Source organism: Anas acuta, chromosome 1 (assembly GCF_963932015.1).
Source record: "Anas acuta chromosome 1, bAnaAcu1.1, whole genome shotgun sequence".
NCBI classification, from domain to species: Eukaryota; Metazoa; Chordata; class Aves; order Anseriformes; family Anatidae; genus Anas; species Anas acuta.
Genome location: NC_088979.1, coordinates 148235997 through 148250407, shown reverse-complemented (window position 1 = coordinate 148250407; position 14411 = coordinate 148235997). Strand labels below are relative to the sequence as shown.

General features: G+C 44.6%; 1 protein-coding gene across 1 annotated transcript in view; it reads right to left on the bottom strand.

Annotated features, from left to right (window-relative positions):
• The window catches only part of POLR3B (RNA polymerase III subunit B), a 72092-nt gene extending 68318 nt beyond the window's left edge, over positions 1-3774 (bottom strand). The window contains exons 1-5 of the mRNA XM_068664578.1: positions 3519-3774; positions 3274-3306; positions 1316-1372; positions 1162-1226; positions 603-678 (exon numbers count right to left, since the gene is read on the bottom strand). Coding sequence (XP_068520679.1) covers positions 603-678; positions 1162-1226; positions 1316-1372; positions 3274-3306; positions 3519-3590 — 303 coding nt within the window. The 5' untranslated portion in view covers positions 3591-3774. The remainder of the gene's footprint in view (positions 1-602; positions 679-1161; positions 1227-1315; positions 1373-3273; positions 3307-3518) is intronic.
• Between the last annotated feature and the right edge of the window lie 10637 nt (positions 3775-14411).

Here is a 14411-nt window from a genome sequence, read left to right as displayed (position 1 = left end):
GGGGTGACTATGCTCCAGAAAGCATTTATTTTGCCCTCTTCTACTTGTACAGTCACTTTACTTATACAATAAGAAAGTGTTTTAATTCCTGGATTCTTGGGTATAAGTCATTAGCCACAACCTTTGCACAGAATTTCATTCGTATATAGAAAATCTATATCTATATCCCCCTGCATTTTGTCCATATTCTTATCTACTGATTTAATGTTAGCTACAAATCTGTGAGAACCATGAGCTGTTCTGTACTATATCTAATTGGTCTGTTGATGGCTGAGTCATTGGCCTTATTTTCCATTGATTTAAATGAGATTTGAGTTAGGTCGCTGAAGACAGAAACGTGGCTGTGCACAAGAGGCAGCCACTAGATGGCTTTTTTTATTTTTATTGTTACAGGATCTCTCCAAAGCACAGGATGCCTTCTGTGCTAAAGTTTAAAGTGTATACATATATTAAATGAAAAAAAAAAAAAAAGACCTTCTTTCAAGCGTGAAATGTGTACAGCAAGGAAAAAAACATCTGAAATATGAACCGATTCATCAGGTTGACAATAGGCTGCATGCAGGTAAATTGAAAGAAAAAATGAAAAATGCAAACATCAATACCTCATGAGGCGATACAGGTCGTGTCACATTGAAGCTTTCTTCCACATCTGGAGTACCCACGTAGATATTGAGGTATCTGTAACACACACACAAAAATATTCAAAATGAGCAATGAGCCAAATATTTTCCTAGCAACCTTGAAGGAAGCACAGGTCTACATCTATTGAAAAATGAAGTTGCTTTAACTAATAAGGAGCCATGATTCTTCCCAACGTAACCCACTGTATTTCAACTGTGTTCTCGATAGTTAAAATGTAAACTACACATACAAAAGAAAAAACTACTTTTACAAGTAGAGAAATAGACACTCTCCTCTGTCATCTGAAATTACTGAATTACAGAAAAATAGTGGCATAAAGCATTGTTAACCAAAATAAATCTGCTTAATGTATTTTTTCTTTAATGCTCCACATTTCTATGCTCCAAATAAGACGTATGTCATACAAAAGAGTCTCTTGATTTATACCCACACGATGCCTATGAACTTTTCACAGTCAATAACAAACCTATGAAACTGTGCACATGCTATTACTGATATGGAAATCATTTTTATGCTTACTTCAAGTACCACATTGGGTCAGCATCACTTGTAACTTTTTCATTGGCTTTCATGATTTTCTTTATCTGAAAAAAAAATAAGCAAAAAAAGGAAGAAAGGAATTGTGCTTCTTCTGACTAGTAACAGCCACTCCCTTCCCACCAAGAAAACATACCTCTACATTGATGAAATAGTTGAATGAGTCTATGTGCTGCTTCACAAGTCCTTTCACCTGGAAAACACATGCACACAGCAAATAACATCAGATTTAAGAATATATTGTTAATACTTAAAATATAAGCATTTACAAGTCCTTTCAGATATCTGCTAAATTCTTTCAGTTAACAAATCCCTGAGAGTTGCCTGGGCAATCAGTCTGGTTCTATACCGTATGTTTCCAGGTTTACACCAGAGCTGTCTTTTTCTCTAAGTCTCACAAAAGTAATGCAGTGACAGCACAAAGCAAGCACCCAGTATGTTTTGAAGGTCTAATAAGGAAATGAGAGCCACTGAGTAAATAAGCAAATTACAGCCATTGTGTGTTAAAATATTTTGTCAGTTTTCTGTTACTTTGAGATAATTTTATTTATTTGTAGTTTAATTAAATAATTGCAGTACTTGAGAAAGAAGTTGCCTACACCCTAGGAAGTGAGGGTGTCAAAAAGAAGAAAGAGAAAGTGAGCCAATAAGACTGGACAGAAGTGGGGTGTCAAGTAAGTCAATAAAAAGGAAACAGCCACAGAAGGACAGGACACTGACAAGAAATCTGAATTTGATTTCTAGGCAGGAAGACAGAGAACATGCCCGGATGTAGTATCACAGAATAAACAATCCCCCCTTTCCTCAGGAAATTAATTGATGCAGCGCATTGTAAGGATTTAAGTCACAAAGAGCAAGCAAAAGAAAGGGGATTACAATAACTTAAATGATCTGGGATGAGAGAAAAACAGAAAGATTTTGGTTAGACAGAATACTAAAAGAAGTATTCCTTTTACTAATAGACTGGAGTTTGCAAAATAAAAGCTGTAACTACATCAACTACTGTGCAAAATCCAGCCTCAAAAGAGAACTAAAATGAGTGCTAGCTGATCTTGAGACACATACATGCTCACAGAGGACTTGATGCTTTGAAACATGCAATGACAACTAGCAGGTTACGAGACTTAAAATTTCATACAGAAAACAGATCCATTTACATAGTTCACATGATAAGCAACAGTTCACTCTGAAATTATCAGAAAGAAATAGAAAACTTGGAATGACAAATTCATTCGCTCAGTGAAGTCTCCATGAGTTAAGACAAAGGAGGAATGACTCTTTATATAATAGTTTTGCTAACTTACAAAAACGTTGCACGTAATACATGGGCAAAAAGAAACTATGTACCAGTGGAAGTTAAGGAAGTTAACAAATTTTGTCCTTGTGGAAGTGCGTACAATTTGCAGAGTGATGAGAGGAGTGCAGAGGTGGCTGCTGTTTCACAGAGGCACCCAGGCACATCAGACTTCACCTGCCACCTTCACGATACAATATTTTCTACTGTCTTTCCCTCCTCACTTCAAAGAGTTTATGAGTCCTGTTACTACATCCAAATGCATTTTTAAAGAGAACTGTGCCTTCACCTAATAGCAGGTTAGGAGAGCAGCACTGACGTTAAGCTAATACTAATCTTTGAGCTCAAACAAGCTCTGATGTTGGTTGCAAGCCACAGTGTCAGTACTGAGCTTACAGAAATACCACAAATGGGACCTCTGCGTACAGTGAAACAGCAAAATGTCTGGAAGCACTATGCCATACACAGCATTTATTCTAAATAAAAAAATATCTATTCCTCTAAAAGGATGCCTCCGCAAACTAATCTTAGTGATAGGGTTTAGTGTTAGGTCAGAGGTTGGGCTAGGTGATTTTGGGGTCTCCTCCAAACTAGATGATTTTGTGACTCTGTAATACTTAAAACCCTCAGGAAATCAATCTGTGTAACCGGTTTACCCGCAATTTGATGGAAGCAGAAGCTGAAAAAAACCTAAAATTGCAAATTCTACGCAGCAGACAGGCACTCTGTGAAATCTGAGGCCGTGAGAGGGGGCTACAGAGCCGGGCCCGGATGCCTTGAGGTGGGCGTGGAGCACTAACCTTTAGAAACGCTGGAAGAAGTCTCCATTTTTCCTGAAACCAAGAAAAACACACAGTTTAAAGCAGCTTTCCACAGAGGGGCCACACCCGTTAAGAAGATTTTTTAGCATGGCGGGTTGGTTTGCTTTTAGCAGCGGCGGTATTTAAAGCCAGATCCCTTTGGAAACCGCCCCCGGCTCAACCCAGAGGTGTAAAACCAACCCGGGGGGTCTGGTTTTACGAGCCCCTGCTCGTCCCCCGCTCACCTCCACCGTGTTCACCGGGGCCGCCGCCTGCTCCGCGCTGAGGGCGCCCAGCTCGGCGGCCAGCGCCTCCATGCCGGCGGCAGGGACCGGCGGTGCCTCAGCCAAAGACGTCCTCCTGCCGCGGCGGGCGGCCGCAGGGTTCCGCCGTTCCCTCAGCCCTCACAGCCTTCCAAACTCCGTCAGGCGTTTGGTTTCTTAAGTTTTTGCCCCACACCCGCCGTGGTTTTAATTCTGTGTAAAATCCGCCGTTTTCAGTCAGGGGAAATTGGTGTTTCGTCAGCACAAGCTTCCCAGCGCGAAGCTTACTCTGACGCGCTCCTTCCTACCGCACAAGCGGCAAATAAACCTGGTTGTACAGATCTGCAAATTCCACACCGCGGCCTCGTTGGGGATTGCTCTTCAGCATAACTCTGTCTTGGTGCTGCTGTAAATTGTTAGAGGGGTTAGAATCAGGCATTGCAAAAAGCTCCAAAAAGGAACTGTTTCGGAACTCCAGTCGTGGCAGAGTGGCTGTTGCTATTTTAGGCATAATTTTAGGCATAATATCCAAGACACTTCAGGCTTTCAGCATGTCCCCAGCCCGTTGTATCCGTGCACATGCAGTACCTCTAGCACTTCACAACCTGCCGAAACACAGAGGTACTCTGAATAACATGAGCAGCGGCTGAGGGAGCTGGGGTTGTTAGGCCTGGAGAAGAGGAGGCTCGGGGCGACCTTATCGCACTCTACGGGTACCTTAAAGGAGGCTGTAGTGAGGTGGGGGTTGGCCTGTTCTCCCACGTGCCTGGTGACAGGATGAGGGGGAATGGGCTAAAGTTGTGCCAGGGGTGGTTTAGGTTGGATGTTAGGAAGAACTTCTTTACCAAAAGGGCTGTTAGGCATTGGAATGGGCTGCCCAGGGAAGTGGTTGAGTCACCATCCCTGGAGGTCTTTAAAAGACGTTTAGATGTAGAGCTTAGGGATATGGTTTAGTGGAGGACTTGTTAGTGTTAGGTTTGAGGTTGGACTACATGATCTTGGAGTTCTCTTCCAACCTAGATGATTCTGTGATTCTGTGATAACTCAATGATGCAGGCTGTTCTGTCAGCTGAAATTTGGGGATGGAAATAACCCCAATTTGCCTTCAAGATGATTTTTCCTCCCTCTCAACTTACAAACCCATCAAGCTTCTGTACAAAGCTATGTGACAGCAGGCAGCTGAAGCAGAATCTTTTTTTTGTTGTTTTTGTTTGTTTGTTTGTTTGTTTTTGTGATTAAAAAATATTTAATGATTATTACAAAAATAAATGCTTGGACTCTGTTTTCTGTTCCCTATGAACCTTAATTTTTTGGGTGACATGGGAGAAGGAAAGAACAGGAATGGAATTGTTGCAAAACTGTGGGGAAAGCTCCCTCAAACATGTGTGTATGTAAGGGTGCCTGTCCCTTCTGAAGTTTTGTTTTACTGTCTCTAGAGAAAATCAAGAAGGAATGTGTCGGGGCATGAAGAGAGTTAGGGAAGTGACTTCCATCTGTGGCTTTCATTCGGTCATATTTACACATTAGATTCCCTTGTCTGTCCTTGATGGTTGCATTGTCAACCCTGGGTTGGCCTGTATACCTTGCTCTGATGTGAAGCATCCTGGGGATGTTCTCAGAGACGATGGATGCTCTCCTGCAGTGCCATCTTCTCTCCCACTCCCCCATGCAGAAAACACCAGGAGGTATGTTGTAGCTGAACGTTGCTACTGCCAGCAATAAAATTTTTCTTGTCTTGCTGTTTTGTGGTTTCTAACAATCAAAGTAGGGTCTGATTGACATTTAATAGTAAGGTGCAGAGAGCTGCTGTTGCTGTGCATTGCTTGAAAGGCAACATTAATGTGCTTGGCACAATTGTGGTATGTGTAGATACAGACAGCTTCTGCTCCTTTCAGACCTGAAAATCTGAATGCGGTCATGAAATGACAAGGTATGTTCATCTTCATATCTACTTTTTCACAAAAAAAGTTTCAAGTACAACAATCTTAATAATTACTTTTCCCTTTAATTAAATTATCCTTATCTGAACCCATGAGTTGTTCTTTCCTTTACTTCTTCCCCTCCTCAGAAGAGAAGGGGAAGTGAGGGAGTGATCGTGGTGGTGTTCAGCTGTCTAGCACAGTAAAACCACCACACTGATAAAACCTCTTCATTTATTTTTCAAAAACAAAGTAATTTGCATTTCCACCTTCCCAGGTGAGAAGTTGTTCCTCAGCTTCTTGTTGTGTCCTGATCAATGGGACAATGCAAAAAGCAAAGTAACTTTCAAAGACTCGTTTTGGAGAATTAGAAAGCAGGTATTCTTTATTAACAGCGCCGGGTATGTGGGGGATAATGCCAGGACATCCCTGGCTCCCAGGGGCAGCTCCCAGGCTGCAGGCCGCCCTCCTGGCCTGGACCCCAGCCTGGCAGACATTGCTCCTGTCAGCGTGGAACATCTCACCTCAGCACTTCCTCACCACAGGCAGGTGACCTCTGTCAGTGCTGCCATCAGGGGCACCCTGAGACCCTTGCGATGCCACCACAGAGTCGCTGTCACCCTATGGCCTCACAAAATTTGGCTGGCCATAAGTGCCCTGAGAGTCGCGCCTGAGTCCAATCCAGCTGTTGGTACTCGAGAGCTCGAGGTCCCATTGCTGGAAGACGAGAGGTGGAGGTGTTGCGGAAAGCACACGCGAAGCCCTTTTTGTTGCACACATCCATCAAAGTCCTTTGGTAATGTTATCAAATATATATGCATATGTGTACCTCATCTGTCCTAAGTGTGTTCATGTGAAGCATAACCTATCACCAGCATATTTGCCATTCTAATAGCAATGTTTGTAGTTCATACTAAGAATAATTACTACTACAGTACTGTAGACACCTTGGTTGAACCTAGCAAGCTAATGTACATTTGCTGGTAGAATATTTTCTTCCTGGTTCTATCTGTAGTGGTCCTGCTGGTGGCATGCGACACATCAAGGTCCAACCAGTGAGATGAGAGGAGGCATCAAGGTCCCCTCACTGACCACCAAGGGAGGTGCTGAGGACCGCAGGCTGCTGAGAAGCGCCTGGCACCAGGAGAGAAGATCACAGGGGACAACCATCTCCATGCCGGGGTGGCTGCAGGCAGCATGAACCGGTCCCAGCAGAAGCAGCCAGAGGAGGCCCCCAGGGATAAGATGTGCCCCATCTGCCTGGGCTGGATGTCCAACCTGGCTCGCATTGACCCTTGCAGGCACTCCTTCTGCCTGGAGTGCATCCACGTCTGGGCTGCCAAAAGACTCAACTGCTCAATGTGCTGCGGGCCCATCACGGCCATCATGCGCGTGGTGCCGCCCGCCCAGCGCAATGCCTCATCCCGCCGGCCCCACAGAAGACTGCAGCGCAATGTAGGGCTGGGGCGGCAGCAGCGGCAGAGGAGCCCCTCCAGCTATCGGTCCCACAGCATCTCGCCCAGGCGCAGGGAGCGCAGCCCCTCCATGGAACGACAACTTCAGCGAAGCTTTTCATGGCACTCGGGGCAGGATGGGCGCAGACTGCCACGGTTCCCAGAGGATGACAACGTCGGGGACATGCTCTGGCTGCCAAGGGTCCAGCTGGAGGAACCGGGGTCTGGCGACCACGCAGGCTGCCAGGCCAGGCCCCAAGTGACCTGGGGACGGGCTGGGGGTGGCAGCCACAATTACCCCAGTATTAAATTGACTTTTTTCCACCTTGCAAAGCCTCTGCCTGCACTTATTCCTGCATCAGTCAGCAGGGGGGGCTGAGCGCAGCCCTCTCCCACTGCCTGTGCCGCAATTTGGTTTGGGGATGTCTGCAACGGACGGTCTGAGAAGGAATTGCTCCGGTAAAGGTGCCATTCTCAGAGACTCGGAATCACAGAATATTAGGGATTGGAAGGGACCTTAAAGATCATCTAGTCCACTTCTTTGATTAACTATCTGCATCAGTCTTAGAACTTGATGCACCTCAGGCATATCCTCCCCCTTTTCTGCAAGTCTCCATAGGTACATGGCTACCTTACAAGCCTGGGGGGAGAGGGTAGGTATATCAGGCAGCCTCACAATAGAGGCTCCAGCTACTCGTAAAATAAAGAAATCCTAAATTTTCCACAAAGCTTGTTTCTAGGCTGAAAAGGACTTGCTCTGCAACCGCTGCAGATCACGCTAGTACCATGCACAGGCATCCGTATTTAAACAAAATGGACCTGCTGCCAACTGCTGTCCCTACTGTTGGTTCCAAAGAACGTGGGTGAGGCTCCTGATTTGAACAACAGCACTGCAAGCCTAAAGACAGTTTGGGAGGATGTGTAGATTTGGCCAGGGAACATAGGAAAAGGTCAGGGGAGGGTCCAGAAAGTGTTCAATTCAAGTCTACAATGTACTGCACATGCTCAAGGTGGCTAAACCAGGTATGAAGAGGAAAAATTATTTTTGACTTTTTCAAATTCCTGCATACATGACTTTCCTATTTTAATTTATTCTGATGGTAAGCTGTCTTTTTGCATGCATGCCAGTACGTATGAGAAGAAGATTGAGCCTATCCTGGCACACAAATCAAGGCTTCCTTCCAAGCCAAACAAAATAATGATTAAAATTGCACTGTTTGCTTACCCCCCATCACCACTCTTGGTAGGGCGATATATACTGAAACAGCAATCCAGACAAGGTGGCACAAGGCCTGTACATTAGGAAAGACACAAACCCAAGAGCAAGAGTTTACTTTCAACACCTGCTGCCACGTCTGAGATTATCATTGAATTGATGTTTCTTCTCTTGGACACCCTTCAAAAATTCCTTGCTTCCTACAAGGTATTTTAAAATTTCTGATGAATACCTTACACTGCCATGACCAAAATTGGTCATCTGTCAGGCTGACTGTAACTGTCATAAGGGACACTGCTATCTAGAAGTTTTTTCTAACATTAACATCAAAAAAACTACTAACCAGCTTCAGAAATTGGTAATTAACAAAACCTGATGCTCCTCAAACTTGAAGAGATGGTATGTTTCAGCAAAATGTCTCAGAAAGCAATTGTAGCTTCATTCACTACAGCTCAAGAGATTCTTATTGGAACTAGAAACTGTAAAGGTCTTACAATCTGCATTCATTCAAATGGTAAAGACTGAGCCATGTTTAAATTATTGTCTTCCTACTGCTACTGTAAAGGTTCCTGCAAGAACCAAGTAGCTTTTATAAAGGACATTTATGCATTCTACAGAAATTGATACCAAGGCATGCCAAAATTTTAGGGGGATCAAGTTGTGTATGCTTATAGTGCCCATGAAGTTTTGGTTGTTCTTCCAGATATATTTACAGATGTTTATATATAGCTCCTAACCTTTGGATTAAAACATGAATGCAGAATAATACCACACATTCACATTTAGGTTACATAAAATATACAAGTAATTTTGTCAATTAAACTAGTCCATGGATTTTGTCTTTTATTTTCATGCACTTCCTATACTGCAATTACCTTTACTTTCTCCAGTCCACACTTTCTTCAGTCCTTTTCCCTGCAAACCTTCCATTTTCCCCACAACCTTTAAAATCACCTATCCCCCTCCTTGAGTCCTGACACACAGTAAGTTCTGCTGTCCCCAATCCAGCTCCAAGCTGCCTGGATGTTGACTGGTCACCAATACAAACATGCTGCTCAGCCAGGCAGCAAATCCATGCTCCCTCTTAGGGGACTGCTGAGCTAAACACTTATTTGGATCTCTCTTGGATCCAGCCTCTGATTACAGTGTCACTGCATGCTCTGCCCCTTTAGGTAACTCAGCTGAACGGCTGGAATCATACAGAGCACCTCATAGACACACAGCACTATCACAGACTTCGTAAGAGTTGGGCTAAAATATTCCACATGAAAATTAATCACTGAACTTACAGCAATGCATAAAACAGTGAAAACAAGTTTCAAGCTCCTTATATTATTAGGATGACTACTAGAATTGAAAATCTGGTAAAAATCAGAACCCTGTTGCCACCACTATGTTAAATAAATAAATAAACATATAAACCCTGATCCCTAACTGTTGCCAGATTCTCCTCTGCTCAAAACTGTAGCTGAGAATAAACCAGGACTTCTGGGATTCGTATGTAGCTGTTGTTCATAATGTGTTAACAAAGAGCCAAGCTAGGACTGAGACATGACAAGATGAGTTATATCTCCCTCAGCTAGGAGTGACCCAGTATATTCTATATCCATAAATTTATTGTAGTTCCAATACTTCTGCTTACCCGATGCTCATTAATAAGAAGCTCTCAAGCAGCATTGAAGATCAGCATGGGCAGATGTTTAGAATAAAAGACCAAGGTGTAGTTGTAATCAAAGCCATAGATTTCAATGTCTGACAGGCTCATTTCGTTGTTTGAAAAAATAGCATCCGGGTTCAGCATGTTACTCATAATTGAAAGAGCTAACTCTGGGAACAGGGGAGAGGGAAAAAAAAGTTATACCAACCTTGTAGTTTAAATAAAAAACAATAGGAATTTCTAAATATAGCTAAATGAAGATGGAAACTATCAAACTGATTCACACTAATAATGCCAGCTAACCTTTAGCAATACGATGCTATTGAGAACGCTGTCCCTAATTAGTCTAATTGACTCACAGTTTTTATCTGAAGCGTACATTCCTTGAACATTCAGGTTCATTTCAGTATCATGCTTCACAAAGAATTCCAGAATCAGATATTATAAGCGAAGGTGGGTATTTAGTCAGTAAAGACTAATTCAACAGCTTATCATTGAATCATAGAGTGGCCTGGGTTGAAAAGGACCTTAAAGATCACGTAGTTTCAAGCCCCCTGCTCTGGGCAGGGTTGCCAACCACTAGAGCAGGCTGCCCAGAGTTGCATCCAGCATGGCCTGGAATGCCTCCAGGGATGGGGCATCCACAACCTCCCTGGGCAACCTGTGCCAGTGCCTCACCACCCCGATGATAAACTTTCTTGGTGAAAAACTTTTTTTTTTGGTGAAAAACTGTGTGGAGTGAAAAACTTTCTCCTAATTTCTAACCTAAATCTCCCCTGTCTTGGTTTGAAACCATTCCCCCTTGTCATATCACTATCAACACATGTAAAGAGGCATTGCCCCTCTGGTTTATATGCTCCCTTCAAGTACTGGAAGGACGCAATGAGGTCTCCCCAGAGCCTTCTCTTCTCCAAACTAAACAAACCCAGCTCCCTCAAACTTTCTGCATAGGAGAGGTCCCTAGAGATTGCCCTAGTCCAAGTGCTACACCTTCCACTTGGCCTTGTTGAACCTCATTAGGTTCTCATGGGCCCACTTTTCCAACCTGTCCAGGTTCCTCTGGATGGCATCCCTTCTCTCTATTGTATTGACTGCACCGCTCAGCTTGGTGTCATCTGCAAACTGAGGGTGCACTCGATTCCATCATCTATGTTGTTGATAAAGACGTTGAAGAGCACCGGTCCCAAGACCGAACCCTGAGGGACACCACTTGTGACCCACCTCCACCCAGACATAGAACCATTGGCCACTGGTCAATTTAATATCAAAACACCCTTTGCTGTCCTTCCAGTCCCCAGTCCTGTGCCGTCTCCTTCAGTTGTTTGTACAAAGTGAGGCATTGGGCAAGATTTTGAATATTTTTTATTCCTTTTTGGGTTCACTCCTTCTAAATGTCATACCATTGTCCCTGTTCTTTGCCTTCTGTCTGTGGAGGCTGGTTCCCTGCCTTAGTTCTCAAGGGTTGTTCTCAAACTCTCTTAAAGTTTTGAACAGTAAACTGCCCAGATAGATTGCATTTACTTGGCTAAAGCTGGAGTTTTTGACCTTTACTTTTTCTCTCTCACAAAACATTTAGATGCTATAAGGCACATTTTCCTTTAGAAAGGTGAACATTTTTCACAGTAAATACTCATCTAGAAATTCTGTCACTTTTTACAGCAGTGTAACTCTGTTCAAGACCTTTTTGGAAGACGAATGAAAGGGGAGTGTTTTGGGACAAAATTCACAAATTGCAGAAAGGCCAGATTTACGAACAGGTACCCTTTAAATAACTTCCAACACTTTCAGTTCAGATTTAATACCTGCAGTCCTAAACTTCTTTAGCTAGCATAAAGGCTTCTGAAAACAAGGTATTTTTAAGAGTTCTTTTATTAACTTTGGTGGTTCAAATTAATTGCTGGTATTATATGTCTGCAGTTTACTTGCCTCTTAAAGTGCATATGAAAATTTAGAGTAATTTGAAGTAAAATAAGTAGAGCATTTCATAGACTGCTTGAAAGCAGTCTGAAGTCCTGAGAGGTGTTTATGGATTTTACATTCACGGTTTTCTTGTGCTTTTATTCGAAACTTGACATGCCACACTCCTAAAGTGAGTGCCTGTGTGTCTGGAGCTCAGTACTGGGGCCAGTTCTTTTTAATATCTTTATCAATGATCTGGACGAGGGGATCGAGTGCACCCTCAGTAAGTTTGCAGATGACACCAAGTCAGGTGCATGTGTCAATCTGCTCGAGGGTAGGAAAGCTCTGCAGGAGGATCTGGATAGGCTGCACCGATGGGCTGAGGCCAGTTGTATGAGGTTCAACAAGGCCAAGTGCCGGGTCCTGCACCTGGGGCGCAATAACCCCAAGCAGAGCTACAGGTTGGGAGATGAGTGGTTGGAGAGCTGCCAGGCAGAGAAGGACCTGGGAGTGATGGTGGACAGTCGGCTGAATATGAGCCAGCAGTGTGCTCAGATGGCCAAGAAGGTGGCACCTGTTTTAAGGCATTTCACCAAATATGTGATATTTGGTAGAAACCAGACAACAAATGAAAGGGAAGAAGAAACAGTAGAAGGTATTGCATGGCCTTAATTTACATGACAATTGACAACAATGACAATCTGCAATGATTTATAAGTGCCTTACACCATTCACCCTTGAGACAGAAAAACGGGATTCCCATATGATGTAAGGGGAGTGCAATCCCTCTCAAAATACAACTCATTAAACCAGAGGACTACTATCCTCTCGTAGTCATTCAGGTTGGATCCCAGGAAGCTGCTATGAGAAAAATGAAGAATATTAAAAAGGACTTTGCATCCCTGGGGAGGTTGTTGAGGGGATCGGGGATGCAGGTAGTGTTCTCCTCTGCGCCGGGCATGTGGGCTACGGACAGATGCCAACTGGACAAGTGGGGCACAAGTGTGTTGGGGAGCAAGCGCTCTGGTCTGATTACCAGGGCTTTAAATGAGGTTTGATGGGGGAAAGGAGGGGAGCTAAAGGTGACAGAGAAGGGCTGGGGGAAGTTGTCAGTACCATCACTGTTGAAGACAGGGAAAAACTTCTGAACTCTCCCATAGGATTGAGGGCTCCTCAGAGAAGTTAGCGTTCCCGATCCCCCGGCCAGCATCTTCTTCTTGCATCCCCCCGGGGTAACTGCACCTGCTGCTTCCCTAAAGTGCCTGTACACCAATGCATGGAGCATGGGAAATAAACAGGATGAGCTCGAGATCTATGTTTGGTCGTGGGGCCACGATTTCGTTGTGATCACTGAGACATGGTGGGACAGCTCGCATGACTGGAACACTGTCATTGAGGGCTGTGTCCTCTTTTTAGGAAAGAGAGGCTGGGGAAGCGAGGGGGCGGGGTTGACCTTTATGTGAGGGAGCCATCAGAGTGTACCCACTCCAGCTGGGGGAGGGTGAATTAAGAGGTGGACGAGCAGTCCAAACGGTTCCTACAATGCATTGAGGACAGTTTTCTGACGCAGGTGGTGGAGGAGCCGACGAGGCGGGGGGTGCTCCTGGACCTCGTTCTTACCAACAGGGATGGGCTTGTTGGGGATGTGAAGGCTGGGGGCAGCTTAGGATGCAGCAACCACGAGATGGTGGAGTTCCAGATGGAGCTAGGCAAAGGAAGTAAGGCTAAAAGCAGTATTGCTACCGTGGACTTATATGAAGAGCCAGCTTTGACCTCTTCTGGGACCTGCTTGGGAGTATCTCATGGGATAGGCTGCTAGAAGGCAAGGGTGCTTGTGAGAGCTGGGCTACGTTTAAGCTGCACTTCTTCCATGTTCAGGGTCGGTGCATCCCGAGGAATAGGAAATTGGGGAAGGGGGGCAGGAAACCTGTGTGGATGAGCAAGGAGCTCATCAATAAGATCAAAAGGAAGAGGAAGGTCTATGAAACGTGGAAAAAGGGCCTGTCCACTTTGGAGTAGTATAGATGTGTTGTCAGGGCCTGCAGGGATGCGACGAGGAAGGCTAAAGCCCACCTAGAGATGAGGTTTGCAAAGGAGATAAAGGATAATAAGAAGGGTTTTATCAAGTATGTAAACAGCAAGAGGAAGACTAGAAATACAGTATGTCCCTTGCTGAATGAGGGCAGTGTCCTGGTCACGGGAGACGCTGAGAAGGCAGAGATACTGAATGCTTTCTTTGCTTCAGGGACACTCCCCTGGGACTCCTCACCCCTGGCAATAGGACAAAGGGTCTGGGAAATGGAGGGCTCCCCCCTGGTGGACATGAGAGGTTTGGGAGCGTTTGAGTGGGCTCAACACACACAAACCCATGGGTCCCGATGGGATGCATCCGCATGTGCTAAGGGAGCGGACAGACATGATCGCTGAACCACTCTCTATCATCTTTGAAAGGTCCTGGAGAACAGGTGAGGTGCCTGAAGACTGGAGGAAAGCCAGTGTCATTCAGATCTTCAAGAAGGGCAGGAAGAAGGATCCAGGAAACTACAGGACAGTAAGTCTCACCTCTGTCCCTGGAAAATTATTGGAGGAGCTTGTTTAGGAAGCCATGCAGGACCAGGACTGGGGACCAGGACAGAATACTCTGTCCCAGAATTCTCCTCTTTATGGTTAAAAAGTATTCGTAATTTCAAAACAAGACATCTTCTGCAGAGGAAGTTCTATGGTGCACAG